Below are 21,819 nucleotides of genomic sequence, written 5' to 3' on the forward strand. Positions count from 1 at the left end.
TCTTTTTCTTCATGAGTGTGTATGCTAGCTTTTCTTCATGGGGAGAGAAAAACTAGTGAATCAGTGGCAACCTGCCAGCATGCCTATTTTTGGTAGTAAGCTGCTGCTACCCCAACCTGATGCAGCCAATTTACTTAAATCTCTGGCCCATAGCAGTGAACAGATTCTTGATTCTTTGCCTCCCACAATGCATCCAAGGGATATCCAAGTTAATCCCCCACTGCTGGACAAAGCTGATGGGACTAGAAATGGGTCTGTAGACCAAGGAAATGAATCCCAAGGTTATCCAGAGTACTTTCCTGATATCCTGATGAGAGATTAAGATGCCAGTCATGTACATCCCTGGACATTCAGTTCTAGGAAGGCCTTCAACACTCCCTTCTGTGATTTTCCTGAATAAAACAATACACTTCAATTATACCAAAGGCTGGTTCCCAGAAGATATTTTTTTCTGTGTTTACAGCATCTGGTACATTTTATTTTGTCTAATCAAAATAAAATGTTTACTTCATTTATGAAAACAAACTTAGTATGTTTAAAACATTTAAATTGCAAACAGTTCATATAGTCAGTTCAATGGAAGCTCGGACAGGCAAAGTACAATAAACAGAATGAAATACCACACACATGTCTCTGTATAAATCAACATGAAAGGATATCTAAGATATTTCAAATGGAAAAAGCAAGTTACAAAATAAAAAGCACAATGAGCATTCTCTGTTAAACATTTCCCCCAAGCTATTTATTTAGATAGTATTATTTTTGCATATATGTTGTTTTCGTAATATAAAAACATCAAACTTAATGATAATTTCAAACACATTTATTTTCTAAATCACCAGGTTTATTTGTGTCATATAATTTCAACAAATGCAACGTTTACAGAAAAACTGTGGTAAACAATGTAACTGTGTCCAGGAAAAGTATTTACAAGTCAAAGAACAAGTATTTAATTAAATGTAGGTTTTAGAAAAACATTATGCATTATCACCATAAAAAAAAGATATTCCTAAGAATAGCTCTAGTATCCAGTGAAATCTGAAGAGGTACACAAAAAATTTTTTTCAGTCATATTCAGAAAATCTTATGTGTTGACTTGCTTGTTGAGTCTTTTCGAGTCTAATCTTTTCAGCTTTGGTGATTAACTACAGAGAAAAAAATCAGAAATTAGAAGGAACTGGATACCTAAAAACAGAAAGATAATTATGACTAGAAAAATCTTACAACTATTACCTTGAATAAAATTTTTTAAAAAGGGGAAGAGGAAAACAAATGAGATAATTAAGCTCAGGTCAAATCAGTTACAGAGAGAACTACTAAATTAGAGCTTATTAAATATAATAGATATTAAATTTTTGAATTATCTAAGATCCTTGCATTTTAGTTCTAGACTACTAAAATTTTTTCAATTAAAAATAACCAATAATTTGGTTATTAATTAATTAATAAATAACCATAATTCCACCAACATGGACCTACTATTCAGTATAGGGAATGCTCCTCAGTATTCTGTAATAACCTAAATGGGAAAAGGATCTGAAAAAGAACACATGTATATACGTAGTAACTGAATCACTCTGCTATACACCTGAAACTAATACAACACTGTTAATCACCAATGTGCCAATATAAAAGTAAAAAAATTTTTTTGACATTTTAGGAGGGTTGAGGACCAATCTTTGTTTCATCATATCCCTTTGGGTTTGAGTATTAAGACACTTTGCTTAGAAATTTGAGAAATATTCTAAATAAGGATCTGCTATTAAAAGTACTTATTATTACACCCTTACATAAATAATCAAAAATTTTAAAGAAGGCAAATGAAATTATGCAGAATGAAGAAGACCATTTAAAAATGCCCAAAAGCTTTCTTGATAGAAAAACTAAAGTAGCATATTTAGCTTTGGAGGAAATGAAAATCTTATTCTCTTATAAACACAGATTCTAATTACTATTCATTAAAATAGTTTTTTTAAACTGGTGATAAGTGGTCATCGGCAGGAAGTCACCATTATTTATTTTTCATTTTTTTTTATTGTGGTAAATTTTTAGGAAGTCACTTTCAGATTAAACTAAATGCAAACTGATCAGTGGAGTCAAAATTTAAGTGTTTAAAACTCACAACCATATACTTTTTGCAAATTTTATGAATTCTATCTTTATCTGTTTAATAGCTGACCTGTCAGTACTTTATAAAGCAAAGACGATTTTGATGAAAACAACAAAAAATTCAAATGTGCTCTACAAGCTAAAGAAAAATGAGAAAAGCCTCACTGTGTCTCCAATACCTGTTATCTAATTTTACTAAAATGCTCAACGTGATAGGGTACACTAGAAAAATTTGATTGAGGTAGAATGAATGAGACCCCTTAGGGCATGTCTTTCCTTCATCTTACTGATCTTTTGTTACAGGTCTTAATTTATCTGCACTTGATTTTTATATGTCAAAATATCATACATAGAAAACAAAGTATTTCTTTATCACTTGTCTTTTAATTCTATACAAACTGAACAGAACTTAGAAAAGTGTCTCCAGTAGCCCTCTCCTCCATAAAGTGAAAAAGAAGAACCAGGATTTTCTATATAAGTATTTTTCTTTCACTCAAGTATACTACTGTGGAAACAGTAAAATGGCATGTCAGTGAGGTATTTACACTATACTTTTGGCTGTTAATTTTTTCTAAACACTTATTTTCTATTACTAATATGCTTGCTTGCTTCCTGTACCCCAGCTACACTGGCCTCCTAGTCTGACAATCTCCCTTCAAGACCTCTGTACTCTCAGTTACCTCAGAGAGTAAAGTGGAGCACCTAAATTCTCCTGGCTTGTCTGCTCACTTCCCTAAAGTCTGCTCTACGGTCACCTTTGTAGAGAACTTTCCAAGGAACCTCATCTGATGTACCCCATTATACTTTTGAGTTTTCTGCACAGCACTGGTCATCATCTGACCTATATTAACTCTAAGTCTCATGAAAGAAGGAGATCTTGTTACTCATGGCTAGACACTCAGTTCTTACACAAACCAATACCAAAAATGTTAATTAAATGAATTAACAAAGTAGTAAACTAATAACCTCCTCTCCTCTGAGAAGCTAGGTTGTGTGGAACCTTTTTTCATTTTATGAAATGAGCAAACTAGTACTTTCATTGCTTTAGCTACAATTCTATACTTTCAGATGACTGCTCACCATACAAATCATGCTAATGATAAAAGCCTGATCCTGTTAATCAATACATGAGAACTCTTCAATTCAATGATAGAACTACTCACTGGTTTCAACCCAATTTATAAAATTCTCTGTCAATGTTTATTTCCTTGTCTCAAATTTAATTTATACAGATGGAGTCTTTCTTAAAAACAAAACTGCTTTTTTCTAGTTTTAAAAATACACACAATTTAAATGATATTTTACACCAATTAGAAGGAGAAATATTACTTAACAAAGTGATTTCAATTGTGAGTTCTGGATTAATGATTTTAACATTTAAGTTAATCAAAGCTTAAGTAGGCTTTGAAATTAACACCTCATAGACCTGAAAGAGTCCTTAAAGAGGAAGGAGGCCTCTCTATCTCAACAAATTCAGTCTGCATTCATGGAAAGAGAATTAACAAAGATCAGTAGAAAACCTCCTCCCAAGTCATTTTAAATTCCAATGAATCCTAGGAGATGCAAGACTAATGAAAAAAACTTGATTTTCCAATTAAAAAAAAAAAAAAAGAATTTTATACATAGGAACAATTAACAAACCCAGAACACAGGAAGTATGATCTTTCATAAAATAATGCACATACATCTTATTGGATTTTATTGATTTTTACAGTATACAATTAGAAATTGATAATATTAATTATTTTGTGCCCTATTTTGCTCTAAGCACTTTAAGATGTACTTTTACACGTATAACATTTTTAAAAAGAATAAACAGCTTACTAGCAATAATAAACATCTGATAAATTCTTAAGTGTCATTTAAAGTAAAATTATTAAGAGACTTGCTTTAAATTATTATTATTTTTTCTATAAACTATTTAATGTACTAATTTAAGCTTGTTTATTTCCCTTGTCAGCTATTCTAGAGAAAAAGGAATAAAGCTTACCATCACTATTGGGAATAATATGCATAGTTTCTCAATCTTATCTGTGGAGACTCATATCTTTAAAAACTACACTCTAAATACACACTGTGCTTTTTACCATTAAGACAATCTTTAAATAATCATTTACCACCAAGTTATGAAAGAAAACAGCCAGAAACTGAAATTACAAAGTATGAACTGATTACCTTCTCAGTGCCTCTTTTCTTTTCACGAGGTTGGTTAAGTTTGGCCTGCCTATCTACCAAAATCTTCTGCCAATACCTCTGTTCATGATCACCTTTAAGAAAACAAACACACACAAACATGCTTATCACTGAACATAAGGATACAGATGAAGAAACACATCCACAGCTTTGTATTTTCAGTAGAACCGGAACAGTTGTCCGAGTTATTTAATGCCTTTTACGTATATTAGTGTAGAGAAACCTCCCCCTAGTTTTTCATCTGCCAAACTCGGAAATTATAAAACAATCACCCCAAAATAAGCATTGTTAAAAAAAAAAGAGAAGGTTCTATAAAGTTTTACCAGAAAGGATCTCTAGTTGCCAGCAGTGTTTCTTTTTAATTTCCGAATGTGCAGTTACTACTGCTTGAGCATCCTCAGGAGTTTTAAATCTAGCATGGCATTCTGTATCTCCTTCCAGCAAATCAACATAAACAACTTCTGAGATTGCTGCCAAAGTATCCTGCATTAGAATTTAGAAGGGCTTAAAATAAATAATAAAAACATTTCATTATAATTCTAAAATTATTCCAGTATAGGACCTATTGTAAAATTGAGCCATGTATCATTTCAAATGAGGAGTAACTATTTCATTTCAGTTAGCTTCCAAGATATATACAAATGGAGAATTCCTTGGCAGTCTAGTGGTTAGGACTCTTCACTCGCACTTCCAAGGGTACAGGTTCAACTTCTGGTCTGGGAGCTAAGATCCCATAAGCTAATAAGATGCCCAAAACAGACCCCAAACCAAAAACCAAACCACCACCTAAAAAGAGACCTCAAACAAAAACAAAAAAACAAATGTTCTTAGAAATAGACTTGGACAAAGTTGAGTACCAATTTAACATCAACTCTAACAACTTTCTTTCATTCAACAGTATCTTTAAAATCATGCTAGATGGGAATATGGCATAAGGCAAAAAGATCTATAATACAGAATGTACACACACTTTCCTCTAACACTCAAATTTAGAAGAAGGGTTCCATGTCTGGGTGTAAAGAGTAAAATAAAAAACAAAACTGAAATGGCATTAAGGAAGAAGTTGTGTTTCCACTTACCTGTATAAAATCACTTAGGACTTAAAATATATGCAAACTTTTTATAACCACTTGTGAAAAATGTTTCAAGGAGCACAGAAAGAAGCTTGGTTCTCAAGTTGTCTATGGGAATACAGATAGGGCCAGAGTTTTTACTCTGATAAAACATCTAAGCAACCTCTTCGAGTCACGTAGCAATGAGAAGTTTTACCTATAAGGCCTGCTGTGAAGGCAAATTAACAAGATTCCTGCATTCCCAAGTCATTTTTTTTTTTTCACAGCAGGTTCTACAGTGTCAGCAAGGTAATTATGCAGGAATGTTACACTAATTCTTAATTCATCAACTTCCATTCATAAAGCTAAAGTAACTGAAGGTTCCCAACTGAAAAGAAAAAAAAAAAAAAAAGCCCTACCTACCTCAACTCCTTCAGTTTAAACCCAAAATTTCAAGGTGCAACTAATTTAGATTATTTATTAAAAGAAATATTTATTTGGCCACGCCTCTTGGCTCGTGGGATCTTAGTTCCCCAACCAGGGACTGAACCCAAGTCTTTCACAGTGAGAGCTTGGAATCCTAACTACTGGACCACCAGAGAATTCCCTAGATTACATTTTGATGTTGAATTTTAAAATTCTGAATTACAGAAAGAACTCAGCAATACCTGGAAAGGTTACTTCGTAAGAAAAGTGCCTTAGTTAATAATAAAAAATAAGTAGTAAAAATCCATGCTTATATATTAATACAAGCCAGGTACTAAGTCTTAATTTATCCCAACAGTTAAAACACTGCCTATCACAAAATAGACACTTTATAGGCAAATTCAATTTAAAAACTGAAAACTGGAGAGAAATATACTTGCCAATTCTTCCCATTTCTCTATCTAGTTAATGAGTTTTTAAACACAAAGAAGGAAATATAAGGTATTAAGTGATGAAATTTGAATGTGTTTATTGGTAGTAATGAGAGTTTTGTAACTGATATATTTACTAAATATCCATTATAATGTCAGGCTAATCTCCAGATTTAAAACCCTTCTTAGAATGACAAATTAACCTGGCAATCACATGGGAAACTCAGAGACAGCAGTAAGAATCATAGCTCAGTTTTTGTTCCAGCAAAATGTAAGTAATTAATAACTTGCTTAATGCACTTATTTTATGATTTTGGTGATCAAAAATGAATTTGTAATTGACATAATTACCATTTAGATAATAAAATCTCTCTGATAAATATAATTAAACCTATTCCAGTTATTCAAAATAACAAACTTTGAGTAATTTTTCTTTTAAAACTTGGGCCATCTGACTAACCATAGCAGCATTTACACTTCAATGTTTTAATCCTTCTTATTGCAAAGTCTATTTTGCTACCAAATTTTGAAGTTCAAGCTAGTATATCAATTTGGGATTGACCAAATTCCTAATCAATACTATAGTGAGAGTCTAGATTTACGTCTTAGTGACAGCTACCGGATTTTAAGGGATAGGGTTTCAGATAAACAGTGTTTACGGATGGTTACAATGAGCAACTTTAATGGTAACAGAAGTTAAAAAATGTTGACTGGTAACAGTCTATGGAAAACCAAAACAACATACCACATGGTGCTGACCTCAGCGTATTTATAAATATACTTGCTAGTTACAGAACACATTACATCGTTTAAAAAGAAAGTGTTTCACTTAAACGGATGACAAAATTTTAAAGTAAATAGGGTACTCCACCTAAAAAGAGTATGTGAATAACAAATATTGCCATGCTAGTACAAAATGCTGTAGAGGATAAACTCTATAAAGTGAAAAAAGACAAGAACAGCAGGGATAGGAATTTAAAGTGTAAACTATAAATTTTTGGAGATTTTCAAAATACTTTACACTTTCCTGTAATTGTTTCAAAAATTCTAAAATAATCGATGTGGACTGAAAATACCAAAAAATTTTTTTGGAATAAAATTTTTAAAGGCTCTTCTTGCCAAAAACAACAACCCTGCATTTTTTTCAGGAGAAAATTTCAATTCTCAAGAGGACTCATTAACAGACAAAAATAAACTAAGTCTACGGTAAGTGAAAAATATGCACACTATCCCTTTTATTTCAAAATAGTTCTGATTTTTTTTTTAAGTCACAAAATCTTTCAGGAATCTATTGAAAACTAAAAGCTCTAATGAAAACAAATTACAAATTCTCTAGTTTGCTCCAAATAAGACAACAGCAAATAGTTACAGTTTTATTTTAGAAACAATCACAAACCAACTTTAGTGTTAGTTCAATCTTTATGAAAGTTTTATCCCTAAGTATTGCCCCAAAATCTAGTTTCTGTGGATTTTTCTGAAAAACAGAAAAGGTCCCCTGAGAAAACGAATATTGGGAAAGCATTTTACTTAATCTCCTCTTTTGCTATGATAACTACAGTAGGGTTTCATCTGTTTCCTATACACAATCATTGGGCCACCAATAAAAATAAGCACAAATTGCTGTTTTCCTGTAAAAGGATTAAACTAAATTCACTATAAATTTGATTCAGTGAGGAATTTCAGGTATCAGAATTTGCTTCAAGTCAGACTTAAAGGGTTATTATGGAATCAACCCAATGAGCAGTTTACCACAAGAGAACAAATCCTAATTTGATTTGCCTCATTTTCCATATTCAAAACACTTTCACATGGGGGTTTTTAAGAAGAAAGAGAAACAACTATCATGGGGATTCAAAAGCATTACCCTGACTTGTTTCCTGCCAGGTAAAGGCTCGGTGCTAACGATCTTCACAATCACACCACTCACAAACTGCGGTCCTGCTGAATTAACTTTCTCCTGAGGACCACACTCTTCACTGTTTGCTGCTGATGCAAAAAAGAAAAAGACCAGGAAAATACCTCTTACTTTAATAATTTAACGCTTATAGGCCTGCTCTAGAGTATCAATGATGGTCTCCCAGCTTTATTTAAGTAATTTAAACTTACTCATAAGGCCATTATGTTGTAAGTTATACTATTTATTACAGATTACCATAAAGTAAAATACAGAAACTCTTATTATTGTAAATGCAAACTTCTACCCTTAGAACAACACGTTAAAAATCTTAAAAATGTCCCCTTTCACTGAACCAATAAATTGTTTTACTCATAAAGAAATAAACAGGCATAGGTATACCATTACAATTCAAATGTGGAAATTTATATTTTCAACTTATGGGAATTTAAAATATAAATATCAAAGATCATCTTTGTTTCTACAAATGTGATGAACTACAGACTAGGCACTCATCACTAATTTTGATTACTAATGAAAACTGTATAGAGAAAATTTACGTGATTAAAAAAGATTCCGTTTAAAATGAGCCCTTCAAATATTTTTAGGTTAAGGATAAATCATATCTGGACACTTGAGAAATCAGTAATTGCTCTAATAACAACCACTATATAATTGAGTTTCAAAAACTAAAATTTATCTTACAATAACTCAGTGCGTTTTAGCATAAGTACAATATAACGCTACAAAAACTATCATATTGATGCTTACTTTTTTCATTTTTCATTCCGGAATTAGTAGGTACTCCATTTGTTTCCATTTCTGATTGTGATTTTATTTGGGATATTGTTTTTTTTAAAGAAGCCATGCTGGCTTTTTGCAGTGCTAAATACTCTTTCTTCAAATCCAACCATTCTGTTCTGTAGTGAAAATAATTGTACTTTTAAACAGTGACAACAGATCATTAAATAAAAAGTAAGTCTCAAAATATAGACATTCAGTGACTTTTAACCACTCCTTCTCCCAAACTTTCTTTAAACACAGTTAAATTATCTCCTGAGTTCTAAGTCTATCTGGCAAACAAGAAAAGGGGAGTTCCCTCTGTCCCAACATTCAGATTAAATGTTTTATATTTGCTGATTCAATTCTTTAGTATTTTTCAAATATGTGAGTGACAAAAATAAAAGCACTGAGTTAACTAACTAGTAACATTTACTAGAAAAGTCAGTTAACTCTGGGTGAAAAATTAAAATTTTAAGATTTGTTAAACTGCTTCCAATTTGAAAGGTAACATTCCTCAGTATTTACAGGAGTCAAAGGAATTTCTAAGAAGAAAAAAAACACCCCATGGAAGCAATTTATTTATTTACATACATTTAACGTGTAGAGGTTTCTTCAAACAGCTAGAGCTCCTCCAGATAGAAACACAATGCCTCTCCTGGCTCTGCAGGAGCACTCATTGTTACCCTAATCTGTGCCATCAAACAAGCAGATAGGGGATTTTTTTTTTTTTTTAAAGAGGAGAATATCTGTGGTAATGGTTTTAGCTGTTAACATTGACATCTGTATACTTCAAAAAAAAAAAAAATCCAGACCCACCCAGGACCATACATTCCCTGAGAGCTGATACATTAGAATAACAAAGGGCTCTTGTAATGATTCTCTGAGATAAAAAGGGAAAAGGAATTCAGGAGTTAAGAATAGTATAAATAGAAGTACCCAAAGTCCATGCCTTTTAACCCTCCAAGAGGAAAACTGGAATCTTTGGAAACTGTAATCCAGGAAAGTTAAGAAAGAAACTCTTGTAAAAGGTATGCCGTTTTCTTTCTTCTACTTATCTTCCACCTCTTGAGAAGATGGACTCCCTTTAACTTTAACATGGTAGTACTTTCTGTGACTTTTGAAATAGTAAGTGCTTCCATGTTTTAGTAGAAGTGAATCCAAATTATGCCCCTGGATACAAGATGGCAACTTTTATAATTTATCGAAGCTAAAAGGGGATCCCCTCTGCTTTAACATGGGGGTACCTGCTGTGTAAAGCAAAAGTAAGTGCTTCCATGTTTCAGTGGAGGTGTCTCCAAGTCAATACTTTAAAAGGATTTACGATATTTGATTTTACAGAACAAACTGTTGAAACTGGCTATTAATGAAGCTCTGAAAGTAATGGAAATGTAGCATTGCTTAATTTCAAATAAAAGATAAAAGTAAGTAGTCCTTTTAATGATGACATTGTTACCATTTTTTATCATTGTTACATCATTTTTTTTATCATTTTATATCATTGTTACCATTTTGCTTAATGTAAGTTTGTCAGGCATTTATTCTGTTCCCAGACTATTTTCTAAATGTACTTTTCAGGTTAAAGAAAATTCACGATTTTTCCCAAGACTGGGCTCCCCACCACTTAAACGTGGATGTACTTGCTTTATAGCTAAAAAAGTAAGTGCTTCCATGTTTTAGTGATGGTAAGTCTTCTTTTTCCATTTTATCTTCAAGAAAATGCAAAGAGTACTTACTTACACTGCTGGTCTTTGGCATATTCAAGATGTATTTTTAAAGCTATTAAGGAATACCCTCTACTTTAACATGGAGGCACTTGCTGTGACTTCATAAAAAAATAAGTGCTTCCATGTTTTAGTGCGGTGGTTCCTTTTTAAACCTCAACATTGTGCAACTTCTGTGCAGATCATGGCTTCAGGCCATTACTGTTGCTAATATGCAACTCTGTTCAATTCAAATTGGAATTGCACTTTAGCAATGGTGATGGAGTGTGTCATTTGCCAACAATATAATTTGTACCGGTGACTTACTTTGATAGTACTCGTAATGGAATAACCTCTTCTCCCATTTTATGCCTCTCTTTATGTTTTTTCTTATGCTTTCTTTTTGCTTTCAGTAGGGATCCGTCTTTTATATCTCCAGTATCCTTTTCCTCTTCCGTAGAGACTTCTAATTCTAAATTAACAGAAATAAAGACATGAGTTAAGAAGAAACCCCTCCTTATCTAATCCTAAACATAAAGTCAGAAATACCTTTGTTTTCTTTACAAACTTCTGGAGCTTCTTTTTTAACGTCTTTCTGTGACACTTTCTTAACTTTCACTTTGGGAGTGAGGCAGTCTGCATCTTCAGAGCCGCTTCTTTTCCTCTTCCCTGCTTTGACTAAAGGTAAGCTGGATACTTCAGTTTTTTCTCGTTTTTTCTTTTTCTTTGTGGGTTGCTTTTGGGGTTCAGTAACCTCTACTTCAGAGCTCTCAGATGTGGTCCTTGATCTTTTCTTACAGACACTTTCCTTGCTCGCGTCCATATTTGACTCCTTGGTCTGGATATTGTCGTCTTTCTTTGTTCGGCCTTTCTTCTTTTTTTTCTTTTTCTTTTCTTCTGTAACAATGTTATTTTATTTACTTATTTTACTTCATCTACGTGTAAATAAAGTATTTAATAATAACTCACCAGTTACACTGAGCGCAGGAATGGGCTTGTTTTTCACGGTCTTGGGAAATACACCAGGTTTTCTGGGTGCTTCCTCTGGCGGGTTATTAAGAAACTGAAATGAAATAAGCAAAATTTTGTTACTGTTTAAGACACTTAGTAATTTTCTTTCTCTGTCTTTTAGGTTGTGGACCTACCTCAATAGCTTTTGCAGCTTGTTCTTTTGTTTCAAATTCCACGAAGGCAAATCCCTTTGGGTCCCCAGTAGATTTATAATGTGGTATACTTATATAAACAACATTGCCACATTTCCCGAAGACTCTCTCAATCCAGCTGTGGTTAACATTTTTGGGAAGTAATTCCTATGATAAAATAGTAATAATAAATTGTTAAAAACCTTAACTGAAAATAAAGCTTTACTTAAATTCACTACTACTACAATGTTTCTGTTGGGTGACAACAGTTCTGAGCTTTTCCAGAAAAACTGCTTACCACATACACTGTCCGCTCATCCTCATCCTTTGGCCTTTCACCCAGTGGCTTTTTCCTCCTGATTCTGGTGCCTTCTAAATCCAGCTTTAAAACAGTACATAAAGTCAGTATTAATTAACAGTATCATGTGACACATAATATACGTAACAATTCTTACCTCTACAACAGCAGAACTTTTTAGTGCTCTGGCTATTAACTTTCCATCAGTGGTCAATTTTTTCATTTTGTTGAATGACACAAGAAGTGATATATCAACATCTAATGAAAACATAAATTTAAAAAAGTTTCAAAAACATTTTTAACTGTTTAATGTTTTATACACAGTGTATATTGTACATTATATGCAGCATATATAGATTAGAAGTAGATACAGCTCTTACAACTTGTATAATACACTGAAGGAAACTTACATCCATCTCTAGATTTTTCTATCTGCTCTCGAAGAAATCTATCCTTGTGGAGATTTGCATCTCCAAACCAGAAGTCCACTTGCTTCACAATATCTGCAAGCACCTGTTTAACTCTAGACCGTTTCTTTTTTTCTACTTCTTTTTTCTTTTCTATGCTTTCTTCCATTGCCTTTTCTTTATTTCCACTTTCAGCTTCCATTTCTGTCAAATAGGAAGAAAAGGTAAATATTTTAAGTATTAGTGACATAAAAAATACTTAATTTAGCCTTTATCTGAAGGGAAATGGGCTCAAATATCTCTACCAGAGAACAAACTTTGGATATTTTCACTATTAGCTGTGGAAACTTTCATTTTGCCTGTTTATCTCCTATGTTAACAGCGTTTTTTCATACATTCGAGTATAAATAAGGAATGACAGACTGAAGTGTTCATTTCACAACCTCCAATGAGAGAAAAACACTTGATTTTTAAAACTGTTCTTTGCTTGCTGAAGTGTCAGTGAGATCTCTTATAATCAAGACTGCAAAGTTCTAGACAGACAACTAATCTCTTTGCCCTCTTTTCTATTGCCCTTTTTAAAACCTTACTGTTTATCCTAGAATGTAAAAATGATGTTATATCTTTGTTTTGCTCACCGGTACATTCCCATTTCCTGGTATACAGTAATTCAAAAATCTGTTGGATGGTGTCATCTTAGTTGATACACTAAACTTACACACACACTAAAAATGAGTTAGCAAAGACCTAACAGGAGGCCTGGGGTGATACTAAGACAAATGGGAAGTTTCATCTGTCTTTTCTGGTGCACTGGGGTGGGAGATGCTATTAGTTGGTATGCAGGCCTTGAGGCTGTGACCAGCATGACAATAGATTGGTGGGCTAAAGATTTTGGGTATCAAGGTGACCAAAACACCATACTAGTCTTAGATAAGGGTAGGGGAAAGCAGTGGATTTGGGTTAATTGCTGTATTTGGGGAAGACTGGGACTACATCTCCAGAAGAGATGAAGATTCTGCCCCTACGCTTATTGTCTGTCTTATATCCTTTAAAGCTCAGTAAACAGTTATTAGATTAAAGCCTATTTGTGTCTCCTGAGTCTGTCAGCTATAATCTGAAAGTGCAGCAGTGATGCTGCAGATAGAAACAGATTTTGTTTCAAAGTGACATCCAGGAGGAGGGTACGAAGCCATTAATGCATTTCACTTCAAACCGCCAACTCAATGTGCATTCTCATCAAAGGAAGAGTATTTTGGCATTTTTAAAACAGGCTTCTGTTGGTCGGGTAAGCACTAATTTCTAAAACGTAAGTAATTTATTTAGATGATGCTAGCCTAACTCATAAAATGGAAGTACATGCCAAAATTAACCATTAGAAAAACAATCAGGTGCTGCATAACCATTTATTTCTCACCTCACTCTCACTTCAACCCATCCTGTCAGGCTTTCCTTTCCATCATTCTAATGAAACTGAATACTAGGGTCTCCACTGTCTACCAGACCTCTCAGGAGCATTTGCAGTTGCTAACGCCCTCGCTGAAAACATTTTCTTCATTTGGCTTCCAGGAGTTGTCTTCTCCATTTCCTTCTCCGGACCCTCCGACTCTGTCTGCTCTACCTTTCCATGATGCTCAGGACTGCATTTAGTCCTGGGCTCCCTGATCTACACAGATGCCCTTTCAGAGGGTCTCTGGCTTTAAGCTCCATGGCTCTATATGCTGATGTTTAACCTATCTGCCCCACTCCCGACTTATCCCATTATCTCCCCATTCCAACAGGCAAATACCCACCTGACCTCTTCACTTATTTATCTGAAGCATATCTCAAGCTTAAATTGAACTCTCAAATTTTAGTAAACCATGTTTTTTGCCTAGTTTTTCCCATCTCAGAAAATACCAGTAAAAATTGCTGAGAGGGCAAAAACACTGAAATCCTTCTTAATTCCTCCCTCACACCCCACAGCCAATTTATCAGCATTTCTGTTGGCTCTAGCTTTTCAAAATTCATATGAATTCTCATTTCTTCCATCACAACCACCTGTTCCAAGCTATCACGGGTGCCTTGCCTGCAGTTCAAACACATCGTCACATTTACTTGCTTCTACTCCTCTTCCATTATCAATTCTCCAGACAGCAGCCAGAATGATCATTTAAATATATAAGTAAAATGTCAATTTCTTGAACAAAATCCTCCAAAGGTTTCTTATCCCAGTCAGAATAAAATAAAAAATCCTTATTGTGGCCTATAGGTCCTATTAGATCTGGCCTAGGGATTTCACTCGAACTTCATCACTTGCAACTTCTTTCAGGGTGCTCATTACAACCTCAACACACCATGGTTCCATTCCTTGAACAGTCTAATGCATTCCCACTTCAAGGCTTTTTGTCCTGCTGTTCCCCAGCTTTCCTGTCACACCTGCAGGGATTACTTCCTTGTTCACCCAGGCCTCTGCAAATGTCACTTTTTCAAAGAGGCTTTCTCTTTCACCAAATCTAAAATATCCCTTCCCTGCCAACCATAACCCTACTCTCTCCCTCACTCACCACTTTCTATACTTATATCCTCTTATTCCTACCTGGAATTATAATTTTATTGCCTACCTGCTTCATTATAATATAAACACTACAAAGGCAGAGACTTCAGCTTGATCACAACCTTGGCATTTATTGAATAGTTAAGTAATATAACTAACAGTATCTAATAAACTGTCAAGTATTGAGCATTTCAAGTTATTTTGTAAGGGGGTAGAATTATGAACAAAATACAAATGTAGGCTATGATTGTCACTACAGAATTCACTATTAACTCTTCTGAAAAATCTATAAAGGGCAGATTACCACTTCTCCATTTGTTTTCATAGTCAAAGCCACCATCTAAGGAGATGGTGGACAGAACTACATAAACACAGAAAGCCACAAATCTCCAAGAAATCAGACTTTTCCCAGCATTCTCTTCTCAGCCCTGATACTCTCCTTCCTTCCTCATATATATATATATACATACATACATATATACATATTTTTTTTTTTTTTTGGTGGCCTGGAGAATTAAGTTCAGAAAATCTTGCCCCATGTGAATAACACTCATCTGCAATTTTTAATCTTAAAAATCTGTAGAGAATCAAATATATCTTCATTTTTGAGTACGGATATGGATTAGATTAAACAGGAAATAAGCTATGGTACAAGTTCTCTTCCCTACCTACACATTGGTTTCAGAAGATCAGGAAGTTACATGATAGTCATAGTTTACTTCCTCAATGTCCTATGATAACAAATAGGTCATTCCAAACATTCCAAATCAAAGTTGTTATCTTTCTTAGCAATGTCTATTCTGCTGTTCTCACCACCCTCATTTTATTTAAGGATGACATATTCTACTTAGTTAACCAGTCGAGCTATTTACTAGCTGTATGAATTTTGGGCAAGTTAACTCAACTTTCTACGATCTACAAAGTGGAATAAAATTTATACTGACATAATTGGAGAAGGCAATGGCAACCCACTCCAGTACTCTTGCCTGGAAAATCTCATGGACGGAGGAGCCTGGTAGGCTGCAGTCCATGGGGTCGCTGAGGGTCGGACACGACTGAGCGACTTCACTTTCACTTTTCACTTTCATGCATTGGAAAAGGAAATGGCAACCCACTCCAGTGTTCTTGCCTGGAGAATCCCAGGGACGGGGGAGCCTGGTGGGCTGCCGTCTATGGGATCGCACAGAGTTGGACACGACTGAAGTGACTTAGCAGCAGCAGCAGCAGCTGCAATAGGGTTGTTGTAAAAATTAATCAAAATGAATAAAGCACTTTCCATTGCTGCTATACAGCACACAGTCAACAATATGTAACTGTTATTTATTATTATTTTATCATTTACCAATCTTTCATTAAGTCCTATCAATGTAACCTTTGGAATGGCTCTTATCTTCATTCAGTGTTTTCCACAACTACTGTTATAATAATATGGAAATAGTTTATAAATTGTTCGAGAAGTCATCCATCCTTCACAGAAGCTGTGTAACTTGTCTAAACACAGGTCTAATTTTGTGACTCTGATGTTAAAACTTTCAACAATAATAATTCTTTAGCATCTTTTGGTAACACAACATGTATTTTTAAAAAATTAAATGAATCAACTAGTTTCATAGGCTTTAAACAAAGAATAACAGTTACTGTGTAACACCAGTTACTTTACACACCTTGTTTTAAATCCTCATAATCCCTCTAGGTTGTTTCTCTTAACTTCTTTTTACAAAGGCTCAAAGGTTAAGTGACCTGGCTAAAGCTAGCTAGGTAAGTAAGCTCAGGTATGTTTAACTCTTACCCTGTTTACGTTTTAGTAGAACCTCTTGCAACCTCTTACCATGTAGTCTATGTTTTGACTCAGAAATCCTTTTTTTAAATTGTTAAAAAATTTTTTTACAACGTTGTGTTGGTTTCTGCTGTACAACAAAGCGAATCAGCCATTTGTGTGTTCATGCTAAGTCGCTTCAGCAGTGTCTGAGTCTTTGTGATCCTATGGACTGCAGCCATCCAGGCTCCTCTCTGTCCAAGGAATTCTCCAGGCAAGAATACTGGAGAGGGTGGCCATGCCCTCCTCCAGGGGATCTTCCTGACTCAGGGATCTAACATTGCATCTTACATCACCTGCAATGGGAGGCAAGATTTTTTTAACAGTAGCGCCACCATCAGTCATAAATATACATATATCCCCTCATTCTTGAGCCTCCCTCCCCTTTCTCCATCCCACTCCTCTAGGTCATCACAGAGCACCAGACTGGGCTCCCTATGTCATACAGCAACTTCTCACCAGCTATCCATTTTACCATGCTACTTTCTCCATTCATTCACTCTCTCCCTCCCCACCCCCACTGTGTCCACAAGTCCATTCTCAACATCCTGGCTCAGAAATTCTTAACCTGAAATCCATGGAATTTAGGATGGATTTCAAAAATTATTGTGAATCCCAAGAAATTTTCAAAGGTAAATTTTAAAGAAAAGGTGAAATCATGACTTTTCTACATTTATAAAATGAACACATGTCAATCATTTTATTTAAGTAATTAACCAGGGAACTAGTTAAGTCCTAAAAACCAGTTCAAAGGTGAACTCAAAAACTAGACAAGCATAAATACAAGCAAGCAAAAATATTGAAATGAACTTGTTAACAGCTGTAACACTAATCAGGGCAATAACTCTGACTTATTTCAATTATAACTTACATAATTGTAACATAGCTCAGTGACAATGAAAAGCAGAGGTAAGCTGGAAAAGTAAGCCAGACACCTTTTATTTTGGCCATTTTAACCTCTTTCACAATTTTTCTTTAAAAGGTTATAGAAAATGTTTAGACATGTATATGCATTTTCCTGGGAGGCTCATTCATATCTTTTAAATCACATTTTAAAAGGAAATGGTGTGTCAAAAAGGTTAAGAACTATAGTTCTAGTCACAGCTGACTATCCAGCAGTGCCCACTTTCTTGTCTCTGCCTCTGCTTTAAATGAGTCTTCTCGTCTTCCTTGTCTTATCAACTCTTATTCAGTTTTCAAGGCCCAGGTTAAACGGCATCTTACTCTTTCTAGCTTTCTGCTAGCACATTTTCCCTAAACACTCGCCTCATCTGTTTCCCTTTAGGTATGTCTATTAACGCACTCAATAATACACTGTATTTTTTCTTCCTTCCATAACTGGATTTTCAGCTCTCTGATAGAGACAAAAGTTCTGAAAAAGGAAATGACTTAATTTTATTTTTTGACTTAATTTTAAAATACAAGTCCACATTCGCTATCTGTTGGCCACCAAAACTCGAATCTGCGAAGAAAAGCAATTCCCCTTTTACCTACTGCCCCTTTAGGTACCCATCCTTCCTCGCGGAAGACGTCAAACGCGGGACTGCCCCAACCTTTCAAAACCGGACGACAGGCGCCCCCAATTACTAGAAAACTGGAACTGCAAGGGCTGCCGGAGAACTCTTGCGCGTGCGCACAGAGAACTAGGACACTAGGGCAATCGAACTGATGGGTGGGTGGGAGGGGGCGGGATGAGAAGGACCAGAGACGACAGAAAGGACTGCATAGAAAAACACTGAGAGTAATTGAGACCTCACCCAACCTGGGCTACCCTAGAGTCCACTTAGAACTTACTCTGTCCAATTCCCAAAACACAGGGCCAGAGACTGCGTTCTTCAGGTCTTCGCGTCCCCCGAACCTTATAGTCGTGGTTATTTTAGCGTCACATGAGCGACACTTCTTCCGAACGCCTTGGAAAAGATGGGCCCAGAGGCTGTGCGACCGTCATTTACGTCACAGGCGTAGGCTCGCTCAGCGTGGGGGCGGGACATCGGAGAACGCAGTCGCCACAGAGGCTCGCAGCCAAAGAGGAATTTGATTGGCAGTTTGAAAACGGCCGTTCAGGTCCGGAGCCGTGGTGGGCGGGCTAAATAGTGGGGTTTGATCCGGTGCGGTCGCGAATTGATGATGTCACGACTTTTCGCGGGAGAAGTTCGAAAGTGGGTGTTGTGCAATGAGCAAGTTAAAAGAGCTGTTTCTACTCAGGAGTTTCTGGGGAGTGAGGGTAGATAGGCTGGAGTTTTGAGCTCCAGGTGCTGTCACTGATTTTGATGCGACGGGCGAAGGAGTTTGCTCCGCCAGACGGGGTCCGGTAAGGAAGCTGTGTGGAGACAAGGTTGGTTCACGGCTTGCCCCAGCAGCTTGTAAATAATTCGTGCTTCGTCTTTACCACCTTCCCCCAACTCCTGCTGTGCAGTTCCGGTATCCGTGTGAGAACCCGGGATGGTTTTGCTGTTTATTTTTAGGACTGACAAAGGGTCTCTTCTTCATTGTCATCTGGTTACCCAAGATAGTGATAATTAGAACGTTGGCAAATGAAATGTGAGCATCTTTTGGTTGTCTGAACTGGACGGTTTCTTAAAAGCCTCTTGGGCTCGTGATTCTTAAATTTTTAAATCTGTGAACCATTTAGGGATTCGAGAGATCCTGCTTGTTCCAAAAGAAAAGGACCAAAAACGTCTCATCGTACTTAGTAAGAACAGCTCATATTTTAGTGATAACACCGAATTTTATACATAAATCTAAAAAACAGCACACTAATGTATGTGTGAAGATATGTATGTAATTCTGTACTAAATTATCACAAAACATCTAATCTCTCCTCTTTTTTTGAAGTGTAATCCTTTGAAGTAATCTACCACTTACAAGAATTTGGACCTTCTCAATACCTTTTACATTGCAAATCCCTCAAGTAGTATTTCTAATTTAGGAAAACAATGGGGGAATTTATTTTGCAATTGGTAAACAGCATATAAGTAATCCTAAAGAAGTAAATACTGGATTTCTAACCTGTAAATTGTGATGGTAATAACAACTTTTCAGGATTATGAGACTGATAAATATTTTATGTAAAGAACCCAGTCCCATTCTTGCCTGATACAGTAGGTTTTACATAGTCACATAATGTAGTTTTTGTGAATGGGAACACCAGAATTTAGACTACTTAGTTTTGAATTCTGAATCTGCCATTTATTTACTTCATGATCTTAGGCAAATTACATACTTATTATGTACCTCACTTCCTATTTTTGTAAAATGAGTGTAAAAAATAGCATCTGTACTATAAGGTGTAAATATTTAAAGCATTTTAACAGTGTCTATCATATAATTTGCACTGAATAAATAATAGCTGTTATTAAAGCGATCTAATGTTAACTGCTACATGCCAAGCATTGTGTTGACACTATGTAGTCTTATCTACATATATAGGAAGTCTAACCCATTCACTGGCTAGAAGCAAGTTGCTGTAAAAGCAGCAGTGAGCGATGTGTTTCTTTGGACCTCTGTTACCTTCTTGGCATTCACTAGGCATCTAGCAATCCTGTAAGCTGGAGGGGAGGGATTAGGATATGGAGTTATATTTCTGAAAGGCAGTGCCTCTGTAGGTCTGGTCCTGTGCTGTGAACTATGTCATGGGACAAGTATTCATATCTCATTTGTGTACTGTTTGCCCTGCCCTTTCTCCATGTGGCAGCCAGAGCAATCTTTGTAAAACCCAAGTCAGATCATGTAATCTTATTCTTAAAATTCTGCCTTGGCCTCCTACTGTCTTTTTAAAAAGTCCAAACAACTTAGCATAAAATAGAATGCCCTTCGCATCCTGTTATTGCTCGCTTTTTCAGTCTTATCTCTCACAACTCACTATCTTACACTTGATTATAAACTAAAGTTCCTTGATTATGCCTTGCTAAGTCTTCCACAGGTCTTTTGTACATGTTATTCTTATTTGGAAATACCCTCCTTGGAATTTTTCCTTAGTTAATGATTATTTCGGTTTACAGTATATGCATTATGTCTTTCAGGAAACCTTGTTTGATGCCCTAGACTGAGTTGGGTGCCCCTCCAGTGCTTTTCCTTCCATATTTTTTGTAATTACTGTTTATTACCCTGCTATACTGAAAATTCCTTGAGACTAGGAGCAGTATTTTGTTCATTTTAGTATCTTGGCCTAGTGCTATGTACACATAGTACATAGCACACAGTAAGTACTAAATATATGTGATTTATAAATACCATGTAGGTGGCCTATTTTTATACGTTTTGTATGTATAAAGGATGACTTTAATCCAGAATTGCAAATCATTGCTTTATTGGATACCTGTAGGTTTCAAACTTGAGTGTGTATCACTGTCACCTCCAGTGCTTTTTAAATTACAGGTACTGGACCCCAGTGCCAGCCTTTATGATTTAATAGGTCAAGACTCAAGAATTTGAATTTCTAACTAGCTCCCAGGTGTTGCTAATGTTATTGGCCCAGAGATCTAAGGCCCTGCTTAAAAATAATAATACTTTCTTTGGCATTTCTATTTACTTCTTCAGTTCATCATCAGTGATTTTAGATTACCAGATTTGCCCACAATAACAATTTTATCCAATAGCATGGGATAAGTATAATTGCAACTCATTGCAATTATATTGAAAAAGTTTTTCCTTGGAGATGTATTATAATGTATATTTGGTTTTAGATACTATGTTCCATTGACTTTGAAAATGTAAAAGGAAAAATTTGAAATGCAAGGGGGCCATCTTGTGGTGATCATAGTAATTCAGAGAATTTTAGAAATTGAAGCTCTTTCTCAGAGAAACCCAGCTTCTGGGGCAGGGGAAAATCAATTTTCTGATACATATTATGGCACCTGGAAAAACGTCTGCAGCCTACTCATTATTTTATATATTTTACCTAGTTTTCTCTTTACTTGGGAAATTCTTTTTCCACAGTGTGGTGTCACTATTCTGTTGGGTCCTCAGTGGCAGGTAATTTGATTACATCCGTGGGTTGGGTTTTTTTTTTTTTTTTTTTTTTGGCTTAACCTTT

At 35.3% G+C, this 21,819-nt stretch overlaps 2 protein-coding genes across 8 annotated transcripts in view; one reads left to right on the plus strand and one right to left on the minus strand.

Annotated features, from left to right (window-relative positions):
- Nucleotides 1-450: 450 nt before the first annotated feature.
- On the minus strand, nucleotides 451-18,739 carry LARP7 (La ribonucleoprotein domain family, member 7). Of its 3 annotated transcripts, none has more exons than XM_010858510.1 (13): nucleotides 18,579-18,739; nucleotides 12,439-12,639; nucleotides 12,186-12,286; nucleotides 12,029-12,112; nucleotides 11,734-11,898; nucleotides 11,558-11,651; nucleotides 11,138-11,482; nucleotides 10,916-11,060; nucleotides 8,877-9,025; nucleotides 8,076-8,197; nucleotides 4,626-4,785; nucleotides 4,285-4,376; nucleotides 451-1,145 (listed from the first exon to the last, which is right to left on the minus strand). In XM_010858510.1, exons 2-13 carry the CDS (start codon nucleotides 12,635-12,637, stop codon nucleotides 1,065-1,067), a joined length of 1,737 nt encoding a protein of 578 aa, XP_010856812.1. In that variant the 5' UTR covers nucleotides 12,638-12,639; nucleotides 18,579-18,739; the 3' UTR covers nucleotides 451-1,064. The 3 variants fall into 3 exon arrangements, with proteins under 3 accessions (XP_010856812.1, XP_010856811.1, XP_010856810.1); XM_010858509.1 differs by having other exon boundaries at nucleotides 8,076-8,194; nucleotides 11,138-11,485; XM_010858508.1 differs by having other exon boundaries at nucleotides 11,138-11,485.
- A 180-nt stretch (nucleotides 18,740-18,919) lies between these two features.
- ZGRF1 (zinc finger, GRF-type containing 1) overlaps nucleotides 18,920-21,819 on the plus strand; it is a 56,214-nt gene continuing 53,314 nt past the window's right edge. For all 5 annotated transcript variants that reach the window (XM_010858511.1, XM_010858513.1, XM_010858514.1 and 2 more), the window contains exon 1: nucleotides 18,920-19,119. The gene's annotated coding sequence lies outside the window, so the exon portion shown is untranslated. The remainder of the gene's footprint in view (nucleotides 19,120-21,819) is intronic.

Source organism: Bison bison, unplaced genomic scaffold (assembly GCF_000754665.1).
Source record: "Bison bison bison isolate TAMUID 2011002044 unplaced genomic scaffold, Bison_UMD1.0 scf7180017864389, whole genome shotgun sequence".
Lineage (NCBI taxonomy): Eukaryota > Metazoa > Chordata > Mammalia > Artiodactyla > Bovidae > Bison > Bison bison.

Coding starts and splice junctions, on each gene's coding strand:
- LARP7 (XM_010858508.1), bottom strand. CDS start 12,637: ATGGAAGCTGAAAGTGGAAATAAAGAAAAGGCAATGGAAGAAAGCATA. Junction 11,061..11,137: donor AGTTTGTAAAGAAAACAAAG/GTATTTCTGACT, acceptor CTGTTAATTTAG/AATTAGAAGTCTCTACGGAA. Junction 4,377..4,625: donor GCAACTAGAGATCCTTTCTG/GTAAAACTTTAT, acceptor GTTTTCTTAAAG/GTGATCATGAACAGAGGTAT.